The 27,069-nt window shown below is 42.1% G+C and overlaps 1 protein-coding gene across 9 annotated transcripts in view; it reads left to right on the forward strand.

Moving 5' to 3' along the window:
* ERG (ETS transcription factor ERG) overlaps positions 1-26,370 on the forward strand; it is a 284,991-nt gene extending 258,621 nt beyond the window's left edge. For 3 of the 9 annotated variants that reach the window (XM_028845324.2, XM_015132899.3, XM_077997903.1), the window contains 7 exons: positions 4,361-4,564; positions 5,440-5,520; positions 7,453-7,524; positions 15,629-15,697; positions 16,359-16,415; positions 17,035-17,082; positions 24,413-26,370. In XM_028845324.2, the coding sequence (XP_028701157.1) occupies positions 4,361-4,564; positions 5,440-5,520; positions 7,453-7,524; positions 15,629-15,697; positions 16,359-16,415; positions 17,035-17,082; positions 24,413-24,933 (1,052 nt within the window). In that variant the 3' untranslated portion in view covers positions 24,934-26,370. The remainder of the gene's footprint in view (positions 1-4,360; positions 4,565-5,439; positions 5,521-7,452; positions 7,525-15,628; positions 15,698-16,358; positions 16,416-17,034; positions 17,083-24,412) is intronic. The other 6 variants (XM_028845325.2, XM_077997905.1, XM_077997904.1 and 3 more) reach the window with 2 other exon arrangements.
* Positions 26,371-27,069: the final 699 nt, after the last annotated feature.

Here is a 27,069-nt window from a genome sequence, read left to right on the forward strand (position 1 = left end):
GATGAAGCAATGTATATTAACAAAATACAAAAGGAACAAACTATACTCTTGAAAGAAATTTTATAAAAATACTTTCACATATATAATATATAAGTAGTATATATAGTATATATGTAAGTATATATTTTATATATATTATATATTTTATATTTTATAAAAATGTTTTTATAAAGTATTTTATTAGCTTTATTTTTTATACTTTTTATAAAATGCCTTGTATAGTTTCATTTTTATTTTTTTAACTTTTGCTTTTTACTTTTTTACTTTTATTTTTATACTTTTTTTATAAAGTAAAGTATTTTATAAAAAGTACTTTCACATATATATAGGTGGTATATAGTGTATATATAATATACATTAAGTATATATAATATACACTATATATATACGTAAGCCCTTTGTAAAACCATGTTTTGGTTTTGAAAAATAGAGAATACTTTTTTAATAAATAATTTTTAACCCAAGTATTCCATATTTATTATAAGAAAATGAGAAAATATAGTTTAGTGAAAATGAAAAGTCTAAAATTCCCCATCTCCATTCCCTCAGAGACAACAGTTCACATTTTGCTGTATCTCCCTCTGAATTTCTTTCTCCACAGATATTTATTTATCTTTGCAAAATACAATGGTATCGTAATAATATTTTGAAACTTTAAAATGTAATCTACTTTGAACATTTTATCATATCAATAAATATATTTCAACAGTGTAATTTTTAGTCTCTAAATATCACGGGAACATTCCTAAATGCATTACAAAACTAGTTCTCTTTCGCTGGACATTTAGGGTGTTTCCAAGGTTTTGCTATTATAAACAACACTACAAAGAACGTCCTTGACAATAAATAATTGCGCATATCCTCTATTATTTCCTTAGGATAAATTTCTAGAAATGGAATGTTTAAGTCAGGGAATCTGCACATATTTAAAGATGTTTGATTGTATTGTTGTGTTGTATTGTTGTATCATATTGTTGTGTTGTTCATCAGAAAGGTTGTAGTGATTTATACTCATACTGGCAGAACTCCAGAACTCCAGAGCAACCTTTTACCAACTCAAAGTGAGACTTGTAGAGATAAGAACAATACAGGTTGAGGACTTGGTCTGTGGGGTCTTGCACCTGATTCCCTTAAAGGAAAACTGAGTGGGCCATGGTAACCCTTGGCTTGATGAATGAAACCAATTAAGGGGCACACCAAGGGATAATAGAGAGATTAAACTTCTCCTTTCACCAGTTTAACATGAACCTAGTGGCTTTCAGACAGTATGTGTATGTATCATTTTGAGAATATCCGGTTCCACCATTAAGAGAAGAAAATCTATTCCCAGAATGAACTTATTTCTAGGAAATACAGTTGTTACATTAAAAAAAAAAAAAAAAAAAAAAAGTTCTCCCATTTTGTTAAAAGCAAAGCAAAAAAAAAAAACAAAACAAACAAACAAAAAAACCCAAAAAGGTGGGTTTGACTAGGATCAGAGGATGGAACTTATAGGGAATGACATGGGTAGGATGGGGGGATGTTCTCTCTGTGAGGGCTGAGCAAACCATCCTCTGCACAGAACCAAAGATAAAGAGAACTTGCCCTAAGACCTCAGTATGACCCACTTTTGTAGAAAGAGGAATTCTGACATGTCATGAAACATTTTATCTCTGAAAGCCAAATTCTCACCCAATGACAGAGTCATCTGAATTTCAATGAACTGGATGACATTAACCTTCCATATCTACATTCAGTTTTCACAGACTAACAACATGTTTCCAAGTGTTTGAATGACAAAGAAATATGTACACTTTTCTGTCATTGCTGCCGTTGGGGTTTTTGTTGATATTCTCTCTGTAGCAAAACAGAGTTCCTTTAGTCTTCAGGTTCTGCGCACTGATGATTTGTTGTTGTTGTTGTTGTTGTTGTTGTTGTTGTTGTTTTGAGACAGAATCTTGCTCTGTCGCCCAGGCTGGAGTGCAGTGGCCTGATCTCAGCTCACTGCAAGCTCCGCCTCCCAGGTTCTCACCATTCTCCTGCCTCAGCCTCCCGAGTAGCTGGGACTACAGGTGCCTGCCATCACGCCCGGCTAATTTTTTTGTATTTTTAGTAGAGATGGGGTTTCACCGTGTTAGCCAGGATGGTCTCGATCTCCTGACCTAGTGATCCAACTGCCTCGACCTCCCAAAGTGCTGGGATTACAGGCGTGAGCCACCGTGCCCAGCCTGTGCGCTGATTTTTAAGTGAAAATGTGGGTGTTTAAATATTGGTAGACATCCAATGCTAGCTGGTCAAGTTGAAGATGCATGTGCCCTATAACTCAGAATCCCGTATCTAGGTACTCAGCCGAGGCCAGCGTGTCCCCAAGTTTCATGTGAAAACATAGATTCTGATTCAGCAGGTCTGGGCGGGGCCTGAGCGTTAGCATTTCTAATTACCTCCCAGGTGATGCTAATGCTGCCCAGTTGGAGGACCACACTTGGAGTAGTGAGGTCCAGGGAAGATGATCTGAACCTTGGCTGCTCACTGGAGTCACCTGGGGGAGCTCTTATCAACTGTGACACCTAACTGCCCTCCAGCCTAATGGAAACACAGTCTCCCTGGGGAGACCAGGCGTCACTAGTTTTTCAGTCTCCCCAGGTGATTCTAACAAGGACCCCAGGCCATGGGCCAATGCAGACTTATTCACATGTATGCAGGGAGATGGACAGGGGACATTCACTAAATAAATTGGGACTATTCACATAGGGGAGGCCTAAGAGCTGCTTCATGATCAAGTATATCTTTGTGTATTAACTTGGCTACATCTTGAAATTATAACATTGAGTGCCAATAGCAAATCAGATATCGTTTCTGTTAACTTTAAAAACACAAAACAATATGTGTAGTTTAAATGGTAAAAATATTAAAATATGTATAGGAGTGATACATGTGCTAACCTCAGGATAGTGGTTACTTCTAACCACTAGCTACTAACTTCAGGATAGGTGTTTGCAGCAGGAGAATGGAATGGGAAGGGTAGATTCTACTGGACCTGCAATAATTTATTTCATCTTTGTAGCTGAAGGAAAGAAAGGGAGGGAGAAGGGAGGGAAGGAAGAGGAAAGGAGGGAGAGGAAGAGAACTCTGGGTGTATGACTGGCTGGCTGTTTCTCACTATTACTATGGCTTACCTCTGTAAACCTAAAAATGTATTTCAGCAGCATACTACATGCTCCATTCTTGAGTAGCCTAAAATATTAGTGGGACCAGACAAACAAGGATCTGAAAGTATTAGCTCAAATGTGACTCCCACACCTGACTTTCATTCAAGAAGATTGGAACATCCTGGCATGCCTGACCCCCAAGGACTTGTCCAGGGAACTGAGATCAGTGCCCTTCGTTTTCAGGTGGGACAGACACAGAAAGGAAAAATAGCTGCCCACAGCAAGGTCCAGAAAGTGGAGAAATGGTGGGATTAGAACTCAGGGCTCCAGCTCTCTGTGCAAGTGTCTTTCAAGGCTTGGGGCCCAAGGGAGCAGCCGCCCCGTTTACCACACTCTGAAGATCCTACCACTGAGAGTATTTACCACGGGACATCCTGGCTGGCATTTCTGTTGGAGATCACCTGCTCCTTCTCCCCGGGGCCCTGCCCTCCCTGTCCCATAGGTGGCAGTGGAGCGTGACGACGTGGCCTGCATCCTGTGGGGTATTTGTGCTTGCCATGGCCAGCTGTGGAATGCAAAAACCACTCACCAACCCCACTCCTGCAGGTGCTGGTTAATTGCAAAACCAAACAGCCTGCAGGAAAAGTCTGGAACAGACAGCTCTCTGAGACGAATGCTGGCTCATTGGAGGGGCTAAAGTCTTGGTGTATCTATATTTCATTTCCGATTCTGTGGTCAGTGTTTTTCAGTATTTTGCATAAATACTGTTATTTTTTGTTGTTGTTGTTATGATCTGTAATTAGCACCTTCCTGATATGTGTTGCTTACTCTTATTTCCATGTAAATATAACAGTAGTTTTCTAAAGAGAGGAAGTTTCCTCTTATTCTTACTCATTTTCAAATGAATAAATAACATTGGACATAAATGAGAAAAAAAGAATTTTTAAAATCTCATGCCTACAGGAAACTTTAGATTGTCTGAGCAAAAAAGAGGGCATGTGATGTGAATAATCCCAAGATTCCAGAACAATTCACTTTAAAAACAATGATCTGTGGATGTGAGGCAGCTTTTGTCTCTCCCCCAAGATGTTCTCCTGGGTAGCCAGGGAGGCTGGTTGGAGGCTGTGCTTGTGGAAGGCAGCTGGTCAGAAATCCCATGTGGATGGGGATCTGCCCCCAGACACAGGTACCTGTCTTCAGGAATTGACTGAATTTGTTCCCACCCCTTTCAGATCCTACGCTATGGAGTACAGACCATGTGCGGCAGTGGCTGGAGTGGGCGGTGAAAGAATATGGCCTTCCAGACGTCAACATCTTGTTATTCCAGAACATCGACGGGAAGGAACTGTGCAAGATGACCAAGGACGACTTCCAGAGGCTCACCCCCAGCTACAACGCCGACATTCTTCTCTCACATCTCCACTACCTCAGAGAGAGTAAGCTGCCCCCTTCCTCCAAGGATAGATGGCTGTGGCTATGGTTCTTATGACCTGAGCTTCAGAGGGTTCAAACAGGTGTGTCGACAGCATCCTCCTGCCCTCGTCCAGTTCCCGTTGGGGATCTCAGGGAACCACACGCTTGGTACGCGATGACTTAGGGGAACAACACCCTGGCCACATTGCCTGGTGAAAAGTAGTCAGCTCTCTCAGGAGAAGCCAAAATTCACTTCCACACTCAGCTGCCTCCTCCAGGGTCCTGCGACCAAGAAGATGGAATGTGAAAGGGAAAGGAAGCATTAACTGGTCACATATTAGTTAGTCTCCATGATACCCCAAATTGAAATAGAATCATTAAGGAAAGGCTCGTCTTCAGTAGGAATTAGGGGGATTATTCTCCCTAAAGCTACACGAAGCCCCACTTTATATTCTAACTTGAACACAGAACAAGGGAAGTTTTCACTTTGTATCATGTGATTGGGCTTAACCTGACAGAAAGGGATGGCATGTTGGCATGAATCCAGAATGTTTGCTGCATGCTTTAGTTTCTACAGCGTCCAGCATGATGAGAAGGAAGTAGTGTGACAGTGAGGTGGAATAAATTCTCCTCCATTGCTTTGCCTGGCATCCCAACCACTTCTTCCCTGAATTAAAGACGGGTCCCCATGTAGGTTTTAACATGCTAACAAGTAGCAGATTGATGGAAATAGTTATAAGCTGCCCATGATGTTAGGGTGGGAGTGGGGGAATGGTTTTCTTTCTTTCTTTCTTTTTCTTTTTTCTTTTCTTTTCTTTTTTTTTTTTTTTGTAAGAAAGGTAATTCTCTCTTTTTTTTTTTTTTTCATTTTGATGTCACTTTTTGTTTTGTTTTGTAGCTCCTCTTCCACATTTGACTTCAGATGATGTTGATAAAGCCTTACAAAACTCTCCACGGTTAATGCATGCTAGAAACACAGGTAATGCTGGCCCCGCCCCTGCCTCCCAGCAAGAGCATAGGGTCTTACGTACAGGTTGCATGCTTCCATGGGAAACCGGTCAGCGCGTGTCAGGAAGACAGAATACAGGTAGATGATTCAGGATGCTTTCCAATACTTAGGAGGTACCACAGCCTAAAGGAAGGTGACGCCCTTTGGTTTTCTGAGCGCTTCCCACGCACCCCAGTTTGATTATCAAAGGGTTCCTTTTTTTTTTACCAGGAGATGTGCAGAATTTGCCTTTAGCCATAACTTTAGCTCACATTTGCCAGATTACAATCTTCTTCTGTTAGTACCAATATATTCGCTGTGCTGACTCTGTAGACACTAAAAGCATGTTCGATATAAAAGGGCCCTTAGCAGCCTCCTTTAATTTTTTCCATTTTTATTCTTAAAGAAATATTTGCTAGGATAAGTTGGAATTTTCTTTTTCCTTTCCAGTAAACTTTTAGGCTATTTCATTTGTTTTCCTACAGACTGTGTGTTTGCAAAAGGCAGGAGGGAATTTCTGTAACATTGTGAGAGTTTTGTTTAGAGGGAACCTCTGCTATGATTTTGGAGAATATGAAATTAGTCACTAACCAAATGCCTGTTTTCTATCTCTAACCATTGACTGTACATTTGACTTATTTATGTATTTATTTTGCCTGAGCCTAAGTAGGGTTTAACACCATGCCTCATCCTGGCTAACCTTCCTCCCTCGCCTCCCAATCACAGCAGAGGCTGGGTTTTCTGTGGATGAATGTGTTCCTGGTTCACATCCATCTGCTCCTTTCTGATGGAGACAGTTCCAGAAGCATGGCCACCGGCTGCTCACCCCACTCTGTTAGCTGCAGGGACCCTCTACAATCACCCGGGCTAGTGATGGAGACAGGAAGTGCCAGGAAGCCTTGCAAGTCAGCCAGTTAACTCAGGGTCAGCCCTCACATAGAAATACAGCCATTTTCCCAATATTTGCCATTTTATTTTAAAATATCAAATGTGAGTGAGTCCCGGTTTGAGTATTACAGTGAAATTGCTCGTTTATCATGGTAAATGAGCAATTTCTTATTCAAAACATTGTCTTTTTAATCTGAAGTTTTAAAAAGCCGGCTTCGAGTTGGTACTACACTTTTTCAATAATTTTGGTTGCACACATCAGCCTATTCATGACCTTGTGGCCAGAAATAACAGGTAACTTAGAGGAAGTTACTTCCCCTTCTTAGGAAACACCTTTGAGCTATGCGCATTTTCTGATATTTTCACGTTTATTTAGGAATTCTTTAACCATAGAGTGAAAGTTTCAAAAAAAGCTCCAAATTTATTAATTTTGCTATTGTTAAACACAGAAGCAACCAATGAACAGGACAACAAATTCCAAATGGACTGAACTCTGAAAAGGGAATTTTCTCAGCTAACCACATGAGTTTTGGTCAAAAGAGAGAAAGGGAAAACGCATTTGACTAGAGATGTGGATTAATCATTAATAAAATCCGTATACTCTTTGGCTAAATACTTATAATTGCTTGGTCCTACTTTCCAAGAGCTATGTAAAATTTATTATGGGTTTTTATACAATATATACAAATATATTATGGGTTTTTATTGAAAAATAAAACATGCACCATATAGTTTTTTAATAAAATGAGATTGCCCAGTGGGAAGTGGGATTGAGGGGGACACAGATAGGGCTTCATCAAGAAGCTATAAAATCAAAACACACAACACTTTATAGCAAATGGGGCACAGGAGTGCACCAAGGCTCCTTGAGAATCTGACACGTGCACCTGTCCATTTCTCCGGAGCTCTGTTAAGGCAGGTTTGAGGAGGTCTCTTCCCTTTGTTATCACAGGGAAAAGTAGATTTGGCACTGATGTTGAGATCGACAACCACAACAAAAGACCTTCACATGTTTGTCTTTCCTTTTGTCTGCAGGGGGTGCAGCTTTTATTTTCCCAAATACTTCAGTATATCCTGAAGCTACGCAAAGAATTACAACTAGGCCAGGTACGAAAACACCCCGTGTGATCTCGTCATTGAGAGACATCCCAGATGTCCTGCTGAGATCCATGCCCTAAGTCATGCGATACAAAGCGAGCTGATCCCGGAGCTGAAGCCAGTCCCAGACAGTCTTATTCTGCCCCTGTTTATCTGGAGACTAAACCCACTCAAACCATTTCATTCGAAGACCACACTAAAGGAATTAAGAGCAGATTAGCCCTTTAACTAGCTCTTCAGAAAGACAGATGGGCAAAGAAGGCATCCTGGATGCCTGGCAGTTAGGAATAGGCCCACTTTTGAACTAACGGAAGGATCCATCCCTCCTCGGGGGAAGAGCACAAAACAAGGACACTCCCCAGATTCACAGTGACCGATTCTCAGTATGTCACAAGAAGCCAGTCTTGCAGAGCAGAAGCATGCAATCATCAGTAGTATTTACATCTGAATCTTACTGCCTGTCTTCCAGATGATTTGATTAGGTAATTAATTTACATGCCATTCATGCAAAAATAAACATCTATCAAGTGCCCATTAGTGCCAAGTGTGATGTTAGACTCTGGGAATGTAAAGACGAACCAGGCTTCAGTAAGCTTCCTGTCTTCAGAACGTTCACTTCTTCATTCAGCTTGGCTTGTTCATTTGCTGAGTGCCTCCTCTGGGCCAGCCATGGGTGGTATGACGGTGAACAAGCTGAAATGTTTTGCCTCCAGTTCTAGATGTTTCCGTAGAGTGACCTAGAGCCAGAGAGACAGATACATACACATAAATGTTTCCCCTAATGTGATAGGTTCTACGGTAGAGGCACCACTTCTAGCAATACAGGCTGTAGGAGCAGGATCGGGGAGGAACTCAACGCCCCAAGAAAGGCGTAAAGATGCTTTCCAGAGGAATGGCCACATGGCAAAGGGGAATTAGATGTTTACCAGGTGAATAATGAGCAGGGGGAGAGGGCATTTCACAGAAGGGTATAGCTTGCCCTAAGCATTTGCCCCCTCCCTGGGACTTAGAGCAGCCCCATACGCTAGATATCATTGTACCAGCCTCACGGTTGATGACATCGTGTTCGGGGTGGTGGGATGGTTTATCTGTCTTCCTACATGCTTCCAGAATTCATATGAAACTCAGGCAATTCCTCTTTCACCTCTATCACATAACCGAAATACACAAGTCTCAGTCTGAACTGGTTCAAGATCTAGGCTTGGCAACTACTCTTTCTTTCTAATGAGAAAGACTGGGGGCCCAGGGAGCTAAAGAGAATGAATGAGGAAGCTTCTCAGGCTGTTCAAATCCTGACACTGCCTTGGTTACTGCCTAGTGACTTCAGGCTGGCAATTTTCTCTTCTCTAATGTCAGAGAAAAAGTTTGCTGTCTCGCTCCTGGGAAGCATGATAGAAAGGCTTAGCTAAGAGGTACTAAGAGGTAGTAAGTCACCTCTGTCATGTAACAGATTTCACAGGCCATTGAAACATAGGCAGGCCCCAGTGCCTAGAGTCTACCAGACTGGTCCTAAAGAAATCCACCCCGTGTATTGCAAGTGGAAAATAGAAATTCATGTTTGACTCAAGCTCTACAGATTTTGTAATTCTGTGAGCATTTAAAACTATTTCCACATATACCTAAAAAAATAAAAACTATTTCCAAAACATTTGGCTGGGGTTTTAAAATTTTTTTTACTTTTTAATTTTGTTTTTGTTTGTTTATGTTAAGACACCTCATAGGTGCCTCTGACTGAGTTGTAAAGCCAGGGGTTGTGAGCTAGTGTAACAAACTGTGTTAAAAGATCACAACACTGGCCAAATCCATGAGCACAACCTGTCCATCAGACAAGCCAGCTGACTGATGCTACCTGGTTAAGACAGTGGGTCCTGGAGCTGTTTTGTTTTCACATTTTAGGACATGGTGGATTTGGAAGGTATGACCCATCCAGGTGGATGGAGAAGAGGGTGGCTGTGAGGATGTTGGTTGGGACTCCCTCTCTGCCCAGCCCAGGGAAGGCAAGGGTGGCAAACTTAGACACCTCCCATGCCGCTCTGATGGTGCTCTTCCATGGGCCCATGATTTGAGCGTGATCTGGGAGACAGCACACTTCCACAGCTCCACTACTAGTCAAGTATGTTTTCGAAACTCAGTTTGTACCTGAAATAACCTGTTTTGACCACTGCCTACTGTGATTATGAGAACCAATACAAATATTGGTATCTGACCTGTAAAGAATTTAAAGCAGACTGAACAAGCCAGAGGACTGTTTACTGTAGGCTCTATTCAGGGGCTTGACCTTGGATATAAGAACTAGTTATACACCTTGGGTCATCCATTGCTAAGCGATCAACCTTAAAGGACTGGTCCTGTGGAGATAAAAGCTGTGAACCTGCAACTGGAGAATGAACGTTGTGATGGCTGAGGGGGAAGAGCTTTTGCCTCACTAACTTTCAGAGCTGCGCGAGTCCCAGAGGGAGGTCACTGGGAATCTGACGGTATCCCTGTGGTCAGTGGGTACCTGACTACTTTCAGAAAGGTGATTGTTGACTGTTTCTTTCAAGGTCATTAGGGATACAGACCCCAAATCCCTGTCTCCTCCACTCTTGGTTTGCTGTGCCATGATCTTCATTTCCACACCCTTTGTCTAATCCCACATCTGAGGGAACCGAACGCTGGTCAGCGTTATTGTGCTGACCATGAAGCAAGCCAGGCTCCTAGGTGGCAACTCTACTTAGACCAGAGTCTGTCTCTTCTCTTCACGGTGGCTGTTTCATTATAGAGTCCCTGATAGAGGAGACAGTGGTGTTCAGGGTTTACTGGTTAAATTAGACGGCATTCCACACCCTTTCTGCAGAGACTCCTTCACATGTGTGTTGTCCTGCTGCATCCTCCTTCCCAGCTCTTCCTCACCACCCTTCCCTCCTTCCCTTCCCGCTGTGAGTCGCCCATCCCTGGGTTACTGCCCCAATCTCCCTTCCCTTCCCTTCTTCTTTTTTTCTTTTCTTTTTCTTTTTTTTTTTTTTTTTTTGACGGAGTCTCACTCTGTCACCAGGCTGTAGTGCAGTGGCAAAATCTCGGCTCACTGCAGCCTCTGCCTCCTGGGTCCAAGCAATTCTTCTGCCTCATCCTCCCAAGTAGCTGAGGCTACAGGCACATGCCACTAGACCCAGCTAATTTTTGTATTTTTAGTAGAGACGGGGTTTCACCGTGTTGGCCAGGATGGTCTTGATCTCTTGACCTCGTGATCCAACCGCCTCTGCCTCCCAAAGTGCTGGGATTACAGACGTGAGCCACCATGCCCGGCCCCAAATCTACCTTTTATTCTATTCATGGCCCACCTTCCCAAATGAATCATTTATTCCAAAGCCCCCTGACTGCTTCCCTGTCAGGTCAGTCTCACCGCTGCTGTGTCAGGTCAGTCTCCCTGCACAATTGGCCAAGGCTGTTCACTGACCTCACAGGGGACCACAGGTGGACATGCCCTGCCACCACCACCACCCGCCATTTGTCCAAACCTCATCCCTTTTCCTTGCATGCCCGTACCTAGTGTTTTCCCACATTTTCCTGATTCAAGATTTACTGTCTTTCACGACCCCTTTGTTGAATTAGCATTGAGACAGTCTTCTCTACTCTCGTAAGTGTCAACCCATAGGCGTATCATGTTACACTCTGTTGTTTATTACGATTATTATTTTATGATGTTTCACGTGTTTCTTACATTGTTGCAGTTACTGTGACCAGAATCCCTTTCTGTACCTCCTCTGCAAACACCCTTCTATTTTGCTGAATCCACTTCTTTTGGAGCCATAGCCCTTTGAGGTCTCAGGGGAAAAAAGTGGCAAAAACAGATCCACAGAATCTTGCAAGCCCCTGTTAACTACACAGTGCGCCACCCTGCCTGTCCTCTCAGGAGCAGGTCATGCAAAAGCTCAGTTCTACCCCAAGGATGATGTTCTGCAACCCCATCCTTTCCTCTTCCATCCCCATGACAACCCATATATTATGATATGCCTCTAGGGTGTTATCAAAAGAGATTAGAGAGTTAAGCCTGCAAATGCAGCCTTCGCTTCCACTTTGAAGCTGCTGCTCTTCAGGGCTTTCTTGGAATCTTAAATCATTCCTGCATTGGAGCTCACAGCCTGGTGCTTTTCAGCACAGCTAGGCATAGTGAGACAATGCAACTACTGCATAGCACCTCTCAGTTAGGTGTTATGTAAAGCCTATATCTTAGCAAATGGCTAACACTGCATTCTTTGCTTCCCCTTAGTTCTTATATAACCACAGGGATCTGCAAACCTAGGCAAGAAGGGAATGCAAAATGTTTCCAAATCTCCATGCCTTTGATATAGAATTTTAAGATGATCTGGAGGAAAATAGAGGGCGACTTAATTATGTTAAGGTTGACTCAAACTTTTTTTTTTTTTTTTTTTCATTTCACAGACATTTATAGATTGGTTCTCAGCAGCAGCTCTTGGTCTTCCTAATTTGTGTTCCCCATTAGCATCTAATTTCAAGAGCAGACAAGTCTCATCTTTTTCCAGCCCAGCCAGGGAGCCTCCAGAGTTGCTTTGCAGATATGGTGTGGATCCTGCAGAATGAGAATGAGCTCTTCCATGATCCACATTCTTGCCCTTTAAAAAGTAAAGCGGGTAGGCAGGGGGCGGCAAGAGCTAGAGGTTCCTCCTCAGTGAGTTTGATGAAGGGAGAATGTAAAACTTGGCTGAACTTAGCCCTCCAGGAAAGGGTAGCCAGAACGTTGTATTAATTGATTGATGTCTTCAAAAGGGTGTGGTGGAGGAGGAGTCTCATTCAGAATGAGAAGCTGATCCCAGCTTCCAGGAAATCAACACAGTTGCTCATGTATAGGGGTCAGCACTAGCCAAACTCCCTATTTGTAGCTTCATGCCGTTTTTTATACTGTTGTAATGTAATGTACATCTATGTTCACCCAAGCTGCCTATGCAATGACTTTTATAAAGCTCAGTTTCCAAACACAGTCTCTTACAGATAAAACAGCAGAACCAGTGCCAGAAAGCAACCTTCCCTTACATGGGCACTTCTGCCAAGCGTATGAGTTCATGACCTTGAAGATCAAAGTTAAAGAGAAATGGAGAGGGTGTTGAAATGATCAGCAAAAATTAAATGTAAAATGTATTCTTATTGGAAGTCCAATGCTTTATTATCAATAAAGGACACTTAGCAGAGATACATGGAGGAGTGATTTTTCAAGCAGTCAAGAGCAGAACTACTAAGGCTTTGAGACGGTGTAGCTGCCACAGCAGTCACCCCTGGCTGTCCCTCATCTCAGGGAGCCTGAGTTGAGTGTTTCCCAATGTCGTATCCCACGGGGTGCTCAGGGCCCACAGCATATAATCGGTAGCTGATAAGGAAGCATTGAACCAGAATGTCATGGGAGAAAACAAAAGCCCGCATATCTTCCATGGCAATATGTTTATGAACATGTTAATCATTGTTCATATAAGTGTCTCAAATACTTGGCTGAAAAGTAAACTCTGTTTGGTGTTAAGTTTTGACTTATTTTCAAGGGAGAATGGGATATGGTTATACACCCTAAGAAGGATTTTGTGAATAAAGAGTTTCAAAATATTTTGGGAGTAGTAGTTAGGCATTTATTTTTTTTCCCAGTCACATTTCATGAGCAATAATTTTCTGTTTAAGGTAGTATCTGACTAACCTACTGATGTCTTCTATCAGTTCCATTAGCATACTTATTCCATGGGTAAAAGCAATCCATCTAGAACTCTTTCAACCATTTTTTAGTTTGTCTTTGCACACTCTAGATAGCATTACTGAAACCATCTGCAGGAAAACAGAGTTCCTGAAAAGAGCAGTGGTCTAGAGCAGGCTTTCTCAGACTTCAGTGTGCACCAGAGTCACCCAGAAATGCTGATTCTGAGGCTAGGTGCAGTGGCTCACGCCTCTAATCCCAGCACTTTTGGAGGCCGAGGCGGGTGGATCACGAGGTCGGGAGATCGAGACCATCCTGGCTAACATGGTGAGACCCTGTCTCTACTAAAAATACAAAAAGAAATTAGCCCGGCGTGGTGGCAGGTGCCTGTAGTCCCAGCTACTCAAGAGGCTGAGGCAGGAGAATGGCGTGAGCCCGGGAGGCAGAGGCTGCAGTGAGCTGAGATTGCGCCACTGCACTCTGGCCTGGGTGACAGAATGAGACTCCGTCTCAAAAAAAAAAAAAAAAAAAAAAAAAAAAAAAAATGCTGATTGTGATGCAGTAGGTCTGGGGTAAGATCCTGCATTTCTAACAAGTTCCCAGGTATTATTGATGTTGCTGGTCCACAGACCACCCTTTGAGAAACAGAGATCTAGAACATATTTCTGTATTATCTTGCTTTTTTTCATTTGGTAAATAGAAGGCCTTAGTTAATGTGCCTTTCTGCTCCTAAATTAGGCTAGATGTGTCTAGGACTGCCTCACAAGTAGATTTTTCTTTCTGAGACAATTCGCAAATTGAAACTCTGGCTATCCTTTTTTTTTTTTTTTTTTTTGACAAAATGCAACTGACTGAGAACCCATGTGCCGAGTGTTCTCAGAGACTTAAGTTGAAATTCAGTTGTAAATTGTTAGGGGCTGCAGATTTAATTCCTATGTGTAACCCCAACACCAGAAATGTGAAAATCTGAGGAGCTGGGTGGGGAAAGATTTAGGTCCAAAAATGCAAAAATGCCAGCTGAGAGAGAGGAGTGAGTAATAGCAGTTTAAAAAGAAAAATTATCTAATTCTCCAAAGCTCTGAAGGGTAGGATTTCATAGACCACACTAGTAGCAAAGATGCTTGCAGCCAAACAGACCAAATGCATTAAGGAGATTCTGTGTTGAATTTCACGCTGCCTATCATTTCTATTCTCATTGGGATATGAAAATAGGAAGAGACACATCTTCTGTAACACAGTCAAGCTCTTTGAAGACTGACCCATCAAATTGCTGGTTTTAAACAAAATTAAAATATTTGTTTAAAGAGAAGCTTAAAAACAATTGCGTTGTCCTATCCTCCAAGTGAAATTTTGTACCCATCTCCTGGTGTCTGGCAGCAAAGAACCTGCCGAGATATTTGGCCATGGCCTTCACTTGACCCAGAATGACACATGACGTTGAACTGAGACCCAGCAATCCAAGAAGACATAATTTTGAAACAGTTATGTAATAAGATTGCATGTAGAAATAGCCTGAGATATGCTCTCTTAGCAAAAGTATGTATAATAAGATTTCTGGAATATATTTGTGAAACAAACCTGAAATGACGTAGAGCTTTGATAATCATTAATAGGACTCACACTGAGGATGCAGAAGTATAGTTACTAAATTTGCATATGAAAAGTAAATGAAGGTTTATGAGACAAGTAATACTACTTTATAAATACAAAGAAATGTTTGGCATGTACTTAAGCTCAGAAGGTCATCATCAATGTGCTGTGGGAGCAATACTATTTCAGTCCTGTAATTCATTTCATGCAGTTCATTTTAGAGAAATTCTAAATTTATTTAGAACATTAGAAATGGGAGACATTTGCCTACGAAAATCACTAGATCAGATAAGACTGATTTAATATAAATTGATGAGGTTATAAAGGGAAAATGAGAGTTGGCTAAGAGAGGCAACTGGCAAATAAAAAGATAAGGCATTTCCTAGGAGATGCAAGAAGAAAAAGAAGCTGAATGTCATTTGATTGTTTTAGGGGCAGACCTCAAACAAAAATGGGCTGGTTCATCCAAATTGTAGACTGTATTTTGAATGAGTCATGAAGATAATAAAGAGACAGATGTAGATCAGTCCCAGTGGAAGCAGGGTGAACTAAATTGTAAGAAACTTTTATTAGGGTCTTGACTTATGATTGTAGGAAATTAGAAGATTCACCAAACTCTGGGAGAATCTGTCAATGAGAGTTTTCAGATAAACGGGTGAGAATTTTAGACCACTATAATATATGAAATTTTGATTTGGAAATTAAACTCAAATCTAGTGGGATATTCTTTGGATTACCAGATTTTTTTAGCACACAATTTATTCTAATAAATGCAAAATCAAATAAGAAACCAAAACATCTCTTATAAAAATTACACGATTGATCTTTTAGTCAATTTATTTGTCTTTACAGATTTACCGTATGAGCCTCCCAGGAGATCAGCCTGGACCGGTCACGGCCACCCCACGCCCCAGTCGAAAGGTACAGTGTTGGCTCCCATGGCCCTGAGTTTCATGTCACAGGCAGTTGATGACTGTTGATGGAGTATATAGTAATTTCTGTGGCTAATCTGTGATTTTGCAACACGTGGTGGGTTTGTTCCATTGACAACAGAGTACAATTGATCTTTAACTGCAGTGATTCTTTCTCTATTTGGGTCATCACAAATTTCATAACAAAAATAAAGCAATGATGTAGTGTATTTCAACCTTCAGAAATGCATGTTTCATGGGATGTTTGAGTACACATTAAATAATTGGTGATTTCCTGAATCTTGGCCATGCTTAAAAGTATCCCTGGCTTTACTTTATTTGACTGATGGTTTCCCTTTATGTGTTTATCTTAGACTATGATTTATTGTAATCTATTTGGTAAGCCATCCCAAATTCTCTTTTGTTTTAACTTTTGGAAAAACTGGGAGGTATCCATTTTTTAAATAATTGGAAATGTCCTCTTTTTTTGTTACAATGTTTTTACATTTGGTTTCATTAGAAAGGAAAATTTTTCCTTACCATAAGATGCTTCTGATTTAGACTATTATGTTAATAACTAAATTAACTGATAGAATGATTTTACAACAACATCAAAGACTTATGACCAAATCTGTTATAGCTAATTGCCTTTTGTATTTCTGGATTTTCAGCTGCTCAACCATCTCCTTCCACAGTGCCCAAAACTGAAGACCAGCGTCCTCAGTTAGGTATGTTTCAGGGGCCATCTGAATAAGCATTAGAGAAGATTCAGGCTCAGCAACATGTTTCTAAAATGTATCACTTTTTAATGGAAGTTAACATGATTTTTTGCCTCTTTTTGACTGCTCCATACATAAGATAGGGCCCAAGTCACCAGCCTACTCACGCGAGGTGACTTGAGATGGTGCTAAAACACATCCCCAACTATGCAATAAATATAGAAAAAAACATTCTACTTGCACACAGGCTGCTGCTTTGTGATCCATTATTTTTTTTTAATTTTACTTTCCATGCCCAAACAACACAGCCTGCACACCCCTGGATTGATGGGGCTTGGCACATGTTTGCCCTCTTTATGTCATTGGTTGGTGTGAGCCCTGAGCTACGTGTCGGGATCCTGGGATGGAATCCAAGCCCTGCCACCAACTAGGAGTCCCCTAGCAAGACATCTGAGATGCTGTGTGACATCTTCTCTCATAGAAGAGGTGGAGGCAGTTGATTTGGAGTTGGGGGACATTTTCAGCTCTGAAATCTGAAAACACAATTGAGTCAGGCATTACGTCTGAAGTCACATCATACTATGTCACAACTATGTCTAGGATTTGACTTTGTTTCTTTTTGTTGTAGATCCTTATCAGATTCTTGGACCAACAAGTAGCCGCCTTGCAAATCCAGGTGAGAAACTGCTGATGATTTTCTTCTTACAAAGTTACCTTTTTGGCAGTGGCTATTTTGAAAAGTAAATTGGTATTGGTGAGAAATTCCTTCGACTGAACAAATTTTAGTTTTAGGTCTCACTGAATTATTTGCCTTAATGGAAAAATGGGTCGGGTTATAAATTAGGATTTCAGCTTCAGCAAAGAACATTATAACCTAATCCAAGCTGTAATAGTTTTTTAGGGCTGCTGTAACAAAGCACCATGGATTAGGTGGCTTAAACAACAACAATTTATTGTCTCACAGTTCTGGAGGCTGGAAGTCTGAAATCAGAGTGTCCCAATAGTAGGTTTCATTCCTTCTGAGGGCTGTGAGGGAGGGATCTGTCCTGGGGACTCTCCCTGTCTTACAGATAGCCATCATCTCCTCGTGTCTCTTCTCATCATCATCTCTCTGTGTGTGTCAGTCGCTGTGTCCAAATGTCTCTTTTGCATAAGGATGTCGGTCAGATTGGAATACCCACCCTGTAACCTTACTGTAACTTGATTACCTTATTTAGGATGTTATCTCCATAAAAAGGTTACATTCTCAGATACTGTGGGTTAAGATTTCAACATAGGGAATTGAGGGAACACAATTCAACCCATTATACAAGCAGATAAAATAACTAGTATTTTTTAAAAGAGAGCCTTAATACAACCACAAGACTTCAAATTCAGGCTCATCTTCGATGGTCTGTTTCTGAACTTCAATGCTACAAGAAAGAGCAGATTCCTAATTAGCCCATTTGTAACCAGTGCATTGCCAAGATTTGTCACCTGTCCTAGTGTTTCAGTGCCAACTACATAGTTTTATTTGTTTGTATTCAGATCAGAACCAGCTGTGCTGGCACCAACTTCAGAAATTCGTAGCCTATGCTGCATATTCCCAACTGCAAATTCAAATGCCAAGATGTTACAGGTATATTGCAAGCAAAGATGGAATTATATTTCCTAAATGTTGAGGCCAAAATAAGGTTGGAAATGGAATAATTCAGATTTAATCAGTATACATCCCTGCAAGAGAATCTACACATTGAAAACATGAAACGTTATCATTTTTGAGCATCTGTATTTTTGATGTTAAATTTTGGTTAATGTTAATGAATTCAATGAAATTTTTTTACAGCTGAAAATCTAAAGAAAACTAGTTAGCCTGGGGCCTAGACTAGGTGCTCAATAATTATTTGTTGCATACATGAAAGGCAAGGATAACGAGATATAGTCCTTTAGCTCAGGGAGCTTTCGGTCGCTGGAGAGATGGACACAGGGAGTTACAACATTGTCCCAAACACAGAGCCACCGGCCCTTTTTGCTCATGCTGGCTTTCATCTAGTAGCCCAGGCTCCTGAGGCTGTGGTCTCTTCTCAGCCTTCTACTCAGCTTTTCATTTGCAACTCTGCCATATAACCATTCAAATACAAATAATCACTATGTTTTGAGATGATTATTATCAGTCATGCTTCAGGAAGACTGATCTGGCAGCAATGTTAGGATAGATTAGAAAAAAGAAAATGACGGAAGCTGAAACACTCCGGGAATGTTAATACAATCATGTGAAATAACAATCAAATAGCTCCCACCCCGCAGAATGCCCCCGATAGAATGTCTGTGGTCCCTTCTGTGCCTCATGGCAGCCCTGGGAGGTTACTATCTCCATCCTACAGGAGAGGAATTAGAAGTCCAGAGAAGTTAAGTAACTTTTCCTGTGTCACACAGCCAATGATAAGGGAGGTCAGATTTGTAACCTAACTCTGTCTATAAAGTCTGCTTTTGTTTTCTTGCCCTACTCTGCCGCTGACTAAGTATGAAGGGAAGAGGAGGTCTTACAAAATGCAGACTGTGAGAATAGAAAGCAAGGATTTCCTTTCAGGGTAATAACTGCTTAGGTGCAGGCGATGAATCTGAGGTCGGGAAGGAAGAGGAGGAAAGAGTCAAGCTGCACCAAAGAAGACTAAACTGGCCTTTGCACTAACACATTGGCCAAATGAAATATATATGTTCATGACCACATTGTCACAGCCCAAAGGTACTGCTTGGCTTGTTTGTAGAACAGGGCCAGAGTCACTTGCTCCTAAGCAGAGTGCCAATTCTCACAAGGGAACACCGCATCTGCCCTGGGCCCAGCAGCCTGGGGATGCCCTTTGTAGATAGAGGGACCTGAGCTCAAGCAAGGAGACTGGAAACTCATCACAGGCCTGGGGAAACAGGACTGCGCTTCATACCATTAAGACTCTTTTTAATGGGCCTGGAGAAAATAGCAACATCCTACCTTTGATTTGCAGCCAAGTGACTTAAAGATAAAGGTTTATTTCATTTAGTTTATGATGAATTCGACTTTCTCTCCATCTATCCTTAGGTTTGTGTCTGTTGTGCTCGTGTGAATTGTTCCCCTGAAACCAGAATGTCGTTTATCTTTGTATTAATTAGAATGCTTCTTCCTGTTTGATTCTATTTTTCTATTCTCTGATAAATAAATCCTTCATCACTTACAAATTGCTGTCTTTGCTTTTCATACAATACAAATTCCTTTTCCTCATTTTAAGTGGAAAGATTGCATCATATAGTATGAATGCACAAGATGATGTCATCATCCCAACATCTCTATCCCAAATATTCATTTGATGTGCACTTTGGACATCACTTCTCCTGCTGAGAACAGTGTGTCCCTGCATTCTGGTATCATGGATCGGTTATAAGCAACACAGCTCCTTTACGTGCCATCAGAGCAGCTGAGAATCTAACATGGTTCCTCTAATGAAAGAGCTTTGTTGGGTTATGTTCAGAGGCTCCCTCTTCAGTGGTGCACATGAAAATGCATCCTGCCTCTTGCAGAACGACAGACCAGGTTAGGGATGTTTTGGCATTTGTTAGGAGGTGGGAGTGTGCAGTCTTCCAGTGGGAGCCCCCCAGGGAGGCGACAACATGGAAAGGACCTGGGGAGGCTGCAGAGGTGTGCATAAACCAGGCCTGAAAGCAAGTTTGCGCAGTGATTAAGCATGGCAGCCTAGAGTCTGGATTTCAACCCTTGCCGGCGCTGAGAAAAATACGTCAGTCTACCTCTCTAACCTCCAATTTCCTCACTTCTCCAGTGGGCTAATCACATGACTCCTGTGGGGATTAAATAAATCAACACATGTAAAGCATTTAGAATGGTGCATGGCACACAGTAAGCCTTCAGAGGATATCAGTCAGCCCAAGAATAGCACCTTTTCAAGTTTCTTCATGGTTCAAAAGGCCAATTGAACAGTATTTCTCTTTTCTTTGGGCATTTCCTGGCTATAGGAGAGGAGTGTTATCTTTCCTTAAACTCTGATTTTCAGCCCAAAGAAGTGATGACAAGACCATTCATGTACTGAGTTCATCCTTACCATGATCTCGCAAGATAGTACTGTTACCATCATGCCCACTTTACAGATGAGGATACTGAGGCAGAGAGAGCTGGGAGAGTTGCCAAAGGCCCCACAAAGGGCAGAGGCAGGATTCAACTGAGGCAGTGGCAACTCCAAAGTTGGTGCTCCCTACCACCATGCTTTTCTGCCCCTCCAGTAAGTGATGCCTGAGCCTCACTGAGCCTCGGGCCAGAGACTTCCATTCAGGACACACCTGCTGCCTTGCAGAGGGTCCGGGCCATGCACGCGGGATCTTCTGCACCACCCCTGGCTTCTAGAGAAAGTGGCCTCAAACCACTGCCACCGTGGAACTGGCGGGGCCCCTCACGACTGTATTTACTGCCCGTGTTCATCAGCTGACAGCTGCGGGGCTTTGCAGCAGGCTACTGTTTCCACCAGACGCACAGCTGCTGAGTCACTCTGCAGCTCTCTGCTTTGCTCTGTGGTTTGTAAACCGTTTCGGTTTTCTTTTTTTTTTTTTTTTTTTTTTGGTCCATTTTTGCTGTCTGTACGCCTTTGCTACCCTGTTTCTCTCCCTTTCTTTTAACAGTATTAGGAGATTTCTTTCCTCTGTAAAATTAAAGGAGTGCCTTCTGTCTTCTTAAAAGCCACAGCCACTCCCTTTCATCCACAGGGTTCTCCGTAGGTGGGCAATGCTGCTTGCCACTGTTTTTTACCCCCAAATCTGTTTCATTTTGGTAATTACCCTAAGAAAAAACTAGTTGCTCCTTACTGACATTGCAAGGATGTTATTAAGATAGAGTAAAACAAAAATAGATCTGAAGGGTTTACTTTTCTTGGGTGATGCTACTCAGTGAAAGCTCTTGTCTTTCAAGAGCTTCTCTTTGTAAACCCTGGTTTGGCCCATGAGTGACCCGAGCCACTTTTAGGCTTTCCTTAACCCTAAGCATTCTTGTTTTGAAATCTCTATATTCTAAAATGCACCTCATCACACATTAAATGTTATTGTTTTGGAAGTAAAATAAGAATTTAAAAATTGCTCTTAAAATTTTATGACTGAGGCCGGGCGCGGTGGCTCACGCCTGTAATCCCAGCACTTTGGGAGGCCGAGGCGGGCGGATCACAAGGTCAGGAGATCGAGACCACGGTGAAACCCCGTCTCTACTAAAAATACAAAAAATTAGCCGGGTGCGGTTGTGGGCGCCTGTAGTCCCAGCTACTCGGGAGGCTGAGGCAGGAGAATGGCGTGAACCCGGGAGGCGGAGCTTGCAGTGAGCCAAGATCGCGCCACTGCACTCCAGCCTGGGCGACAGAGCGAGACTCCGTCTCAAAAAAAAAAAAAAAAAAAAAAAAATTTATGACTGAGAATAACTCCTTTACCATTGACAATTTTTTAACAACCATTGTTCATTTTTGAGAATTCTTGCGGTGAGAACATTTGTTCTACACACTGCAAAATGCAGTGAATTTCGTTACAAATATTAAATTTAACAGTTAATGAGTTTGACATAATGTTACGTTTTCTACCATTTACTTAAACATTCATTGATTTTGCATTTCCAGGTTTCTTTCAAGGTTTGAAAGCTGATGAATTTTGTTTACAGATCTCTTCTTTCTATGGACCCTCCCTGGAAATGCTTACAGTCCTGAGCCCTGTGTCTTTATGGCTAATGGGTAAAATAGTCAAGTGAGAAATTAGCTCATCTATCCTTTGGGCATTGAGTTTGCTGCCACGAATTTAGGTCCCCTGCTTTCTAACTCTTCAGAAATAGGAGAGACGTGAGATCACTTTTGTCCACTGGTTCTGTCCTACACACATTTATAAAAGAAGTGGGTGAGGGAAAAATTGCTAAGAGGCAGTGCCAAGGTTTGAGTCGATTCCAAGTGTGATTTCGGCAGGTCTGTGGAGTTGCTTTCTCTATGGGAGAAAGTTGACGCTGAATATTTATTTTCAAACAACCGTATATGTTTATATTGAAGCATCTGTGAAGACTGTTAAATCAAAAATCCATGCCTTTTCCTATTCCCAGGTCATCTATGGAATTTTTTTCAAGTTGTAATTTTTTGGTTACAATATATATACTAAGACCATATGGTTTTCTCATACCATTCTTTGTGTTTTCTACACGCATATTAATGAAATGTTGCAGGCAACGAAACTTGATTGGGAACAGTGTGTATATGTGGTTCTGAAAAAGCAAAGGCTTCCACTGCAATGAGCTACAAGCTGTTAATACATTTCAAATGTGCTGCTAGACTGAAAATGAGCACTTTCCAGAACAGATTCAGAAAAAGCTGACCTTTCTCACAGTGCTCTTGTATGGATAAATTCACAAATATATCCATTTCCATGTAGCCAACATGCAAAGAAGGGTTTATGAGTTGGGCGATATATATAGGAGGCCAGCAAGGATTTAGAAGAAAACGATCTTAAAATTGATTTTTACATTATGTTAATTCCCTGAGTAGATGTCAGTTAAAGTTACTTTAATCATTTTATCACATTGAATGATATTACTTACGATATAATAAAAGATAATCTTTTGGTAATAAGTCTAAGGCAGTGCTATAACTGGAGTTCAGGAGGAAGGACCCACCTCCCATCCATTCTTACGCTTATGAAATATGCTCAGCAGAGCTTAGCCTCTCTCAGTACTGATACTATTGTCAATATTTACATGCTGCTGTCTTCTAGGGAGCCATAAATTATCTTCAAGTACTGTGACATAGCAGCTAGCTGTGCCTAGATTTTTCTTTGAATTTCATTAAACAAAGCCATATCTATATGCTCTTAGTGAAATCAAGAAAATTCTGACTTTGTCCACCCAGCTAAATGTGATCTCTTTGACAAAGGAAGAGTCTCATTCAGCTTCCCAAGGGGACTTGCAATCACTCATTGTTGGGTTTTTTCTTCTGGAAATGCCGCTTGACACAATTGGCATTGCAGGGCACAGGCAACGCATTGGTTTCCGTTACGATGCCCTTGCCCAAATACTGGAACTGGTGATCGGGTTTGAAAAAGAGCCAGCTTTTTTTTTTTTTCCTAAACTTCCTCATTTTGAGTGGGTTAATTCTGTTCTAGGAAAAGTTTTGACAGAATTGCTTTCTGAGCGCCAGCAAAATGTTATGTTAGAAATAATGATGTTTACTTCCATTCTCAATTTTTTTCCATAAACTTTTAGAAGTTCATTTCCTAAATCTAACTTTTATTATCTTACTTGACCTAGCCAATATAAATGGCATTAAGTCATTATTGCCATCCACATAACAGTACTTTTCTGCTTCACAAAATAGGGGGGATAAAATACAGCTCTTTCATCCTCTAAACACCAGGTTGATCTGGCTGTTCTTTTAAGGAAGTCAGAAATGGATGGAACCAGCCTGAACTCTGCCCCATATGAATTCCCTGCATTCCATCTAGGTCTTGAATCTGTTAGACCATCATCCTGGCTCGGGTTCCCTAGATGCAGAGCTTGGGGTAAGGATGCTTGTGCAGGTGAATGATTAACGGCATGTTCTCAGGAGAGAGAGAATGGGAAGAAGCACAGGGCAGGTGCAGCGCTAAGGAAGTTTCTGGCCTCCTCCAAGCCTCCTTGCAGCTGGACGCTGTTTCAGCCCAATTCCACAGGAGCGCTGGAGCCTGAATAGTGTCGTGGAATTGGTCTTTCCTTGAGGCAAGGGGGCCGGCCTACGTTACCCTGTTCAGTCCACCAGCTGTGGGATACCTGGGGGTGGGTGAGGCGGCGGCTCTGTTAAGGCAAGGGCAGTTCTCTGGAGAAATGGGTGGCCATGGAATGAGAGCAGTCCTCACCCCTGCAGCTGAGGGATGGATGGACAGGCCTGGTGAAGGGAATGTGGGCGACACACCAATAGCACCTCCTTCCCTCATCACAAAGGGCCTCTTTCCCCTGGAACCTGTGCTCACTGGAATTTTCCTTCCTCTCCTGATCTCATTAGGCAGTGGCCAGATCCAGCTTTGGCAGTTCCTCCTGGAGCTCCTGTCGGACAGCTCCAACTCCAGCTGCATCACCTGGGAAGGCACCAACGGGGAGTTCAAGATGACGGATCCCGACGAGGTGGCCCGGCGCTGGGGAGAGCGGAAGAGCAAACCCAATATGAACTACGATAAGCTCAGCCGCGCCCTCCGTTACTACTATGACAAGAACATCATGACCAAGGTCCACGGGAAGCGCTACGCCTACAAGTTCGACTTCCACGGGATCGCCCAGGCCCTCCAGCCCCACCCCCCGGAGTCATCTCTGTACAAGTACCCCTCAGACCTCCCGTACATGGGCTCCTATCACGCCCACCCGCAGAAGATGAACTTTGTGGCACCCCACCCTCCAGCCCTCCCCGTGACATCTTCCAGTTTTTTTGCTGCCCCAAACCCATACTGGAATTCACCAACTGGGGGTATATACCCTAACACTAGGCTCCCCACCAGCCATATGCCTTCTCATCTGGGCACTTACTACTAAACACCTGATGGAGGCCTTTCCCATCAGCGTGCATTCACCAGCCCATCGCCACAAACTCTATCAGAGAACATGAATCAAAAGTGCCTCAAGAGGAATGAAAAAAGCTTTACTGGGGCTGGGGAAGGAAGCCAGGGAAGAGATCCAAAGACTCTTGGGAGGGAGTTACTGAAGTCTTACTACAGAAATGAGGAGGATGCTAAAAATGTCACAAATATGGACATATCATCTGTGGACTGACCTTGTAAAAGACAGTGTATGTAGAAGCATGAAGTCTTAAGGACAAAATGCCAAAGAAAGTGGTCTTAAGAAATGTATAAACTTTAGAGTAGAGTTTGGAATCCCGCTAATGCAAACTGGGATGAAACTAAAGCAATAGAAACAACACAGTTTTGACCTAACATACCGTTTATAATGCCATTTTAAGGAAAACTACCTGTATTTAAAAATAGAAACATATCAAAAACAAGAGAAAAGACACGAGAGAGACTGTGGCCCATCAACAGACATTGATACGCAACTGCACGGCATGTGCTGTTTTGGTTGAAATCAAATACATTCCGTTTGATGGACAGCTGTCAGCTTTCTCAAACTGTGAAGATGACCCAAAGTTTCCAACTCCTTTACAGTATTACCGGGACTGTGAGCTAAAAGGTGGGACTGAGAATGTGTATAGTGTGAGCGTGTGACCGTAGACAGAGGGGTGAAGGAGGAGGAGGAGGAGGCAGAGAAGGAGGAGACCAGGGCTGGGAAAGAAACTTCTCAAGCAATGAAGACTGGACTCAGGACATTTGGGGACTGTGTACAATGAGTTACGGAGACTTGAGGGTTCATGCAGTCAGTGTTATACCAAACCCAGTGTTAGGAGAAAGGACACAGCGTAATGGCGAAAGGGGAAGTAGTAGAATTCAGAAACAAAAATGTGCATCTCTTTCTTTGTTTGTCAAATGAAAATTTTAACTGGAATTGTCTGATATTTAAGAGAAACATTCAGGACCTCATCATTATGTGGGGGCTTTGTTCTCCACAGGGTCAGGTAAGAGATGGCCTTCCTGGCTGCCACAATCAGAAATCACGCAGGCATTTTGGGTAGGCGGCCTCCAGTTTTCCTTTGAGTCGCGAACGCTGTGCGTTTGTCAGAATGAAGTATACAAGTCAATGTTTTTCCCCCCCTTTTTATATAATAATTATATAACTTATGCATTTATACACTACGAGTTGATCTCGGCCAGCCAAAGACACACGACAAAAGAGACAATCAATGATATAATGTGGCCTTGAATTTTAACTCTGTATGCTTAATGTTTACAATATGAAGTTATTAGTTCTTAGAATGCAGAATGTATGTAATAAAATAAGCTTGGCCTAGCATGGCAAATCAGATTTATACAGGAGTCTGCATTTGCACTTTTTTTAGTGACTAAAGTTGCTTAATGAAAACGTGCTGGATGTTGTGGATTTTGTGTTATAATTTTACTTTGTCCAGGAACTTGTGCAAGGGAGAGTCAAGCAAACAGGATGTTTGGTACCCAGACGGCGTCAGCCTCTGCAGGTCCTTCTTTCACCCTCATGTCTCTTATTTCTAGCCCCTTTTGGAACAGAAGGACCCCAGGTTCCACATCGGAGCCTCCATATTTATGCCTGGAATGGAAAGAGGCCTAGGAAGCTGGGGTTGTCATTGAGAAATTCTAGTTCAGCACCTGGTCACAAATCACCCTTAATTCCTGCTGTGATTAAAAAACATTTGTTGAATGGTGAACAAGCTACCGCTCATAATGCAAACTGTATTATTACTGGTAAATAAAGTGTCATGGATAGCTGCAATTTCTCACTTTACCAAAACAAGGGACAACTTCTAGATTTGCCATGCGGTTTCTCTTTCAGGAGATCTCACTTAGGTAGACAGCTTTAATCTTGCTACATCAGTTACCTGGGCACTGTGGCTTGGGATTCACGAGTCCTGAACCTGATACGCTGGCTATCCCTTGAAGACAATGTTTATTTCTATAATCTAGAGCCAGTTTCCCTGGGCATGTTTTCTTTGCCTCACAAATGCTGCCAACCTTAGTCCAGGTGAAGGCAACTCAAAGGTGAAAATACAAGGTGATCGTGCGAAGGCGCTAGCCTAAACATCTTAGC

This window comes from Macaca mulatta, chromosome 3 (genome assembly GCF_049350105.2).
Source record: "Macaca mulatta isolate MMU2019108-1 chromosome 3, T2T-MMU8v2.0, whole genome shotgun sequence".
In the NCBI taxonomy this organism is placed as follows: domain Eukaryota; kingdom Metazoa; phylum Chordata; class Mammalia; order Primates; family Cercopithecidae; genus Macaca; species Macaca mulatta.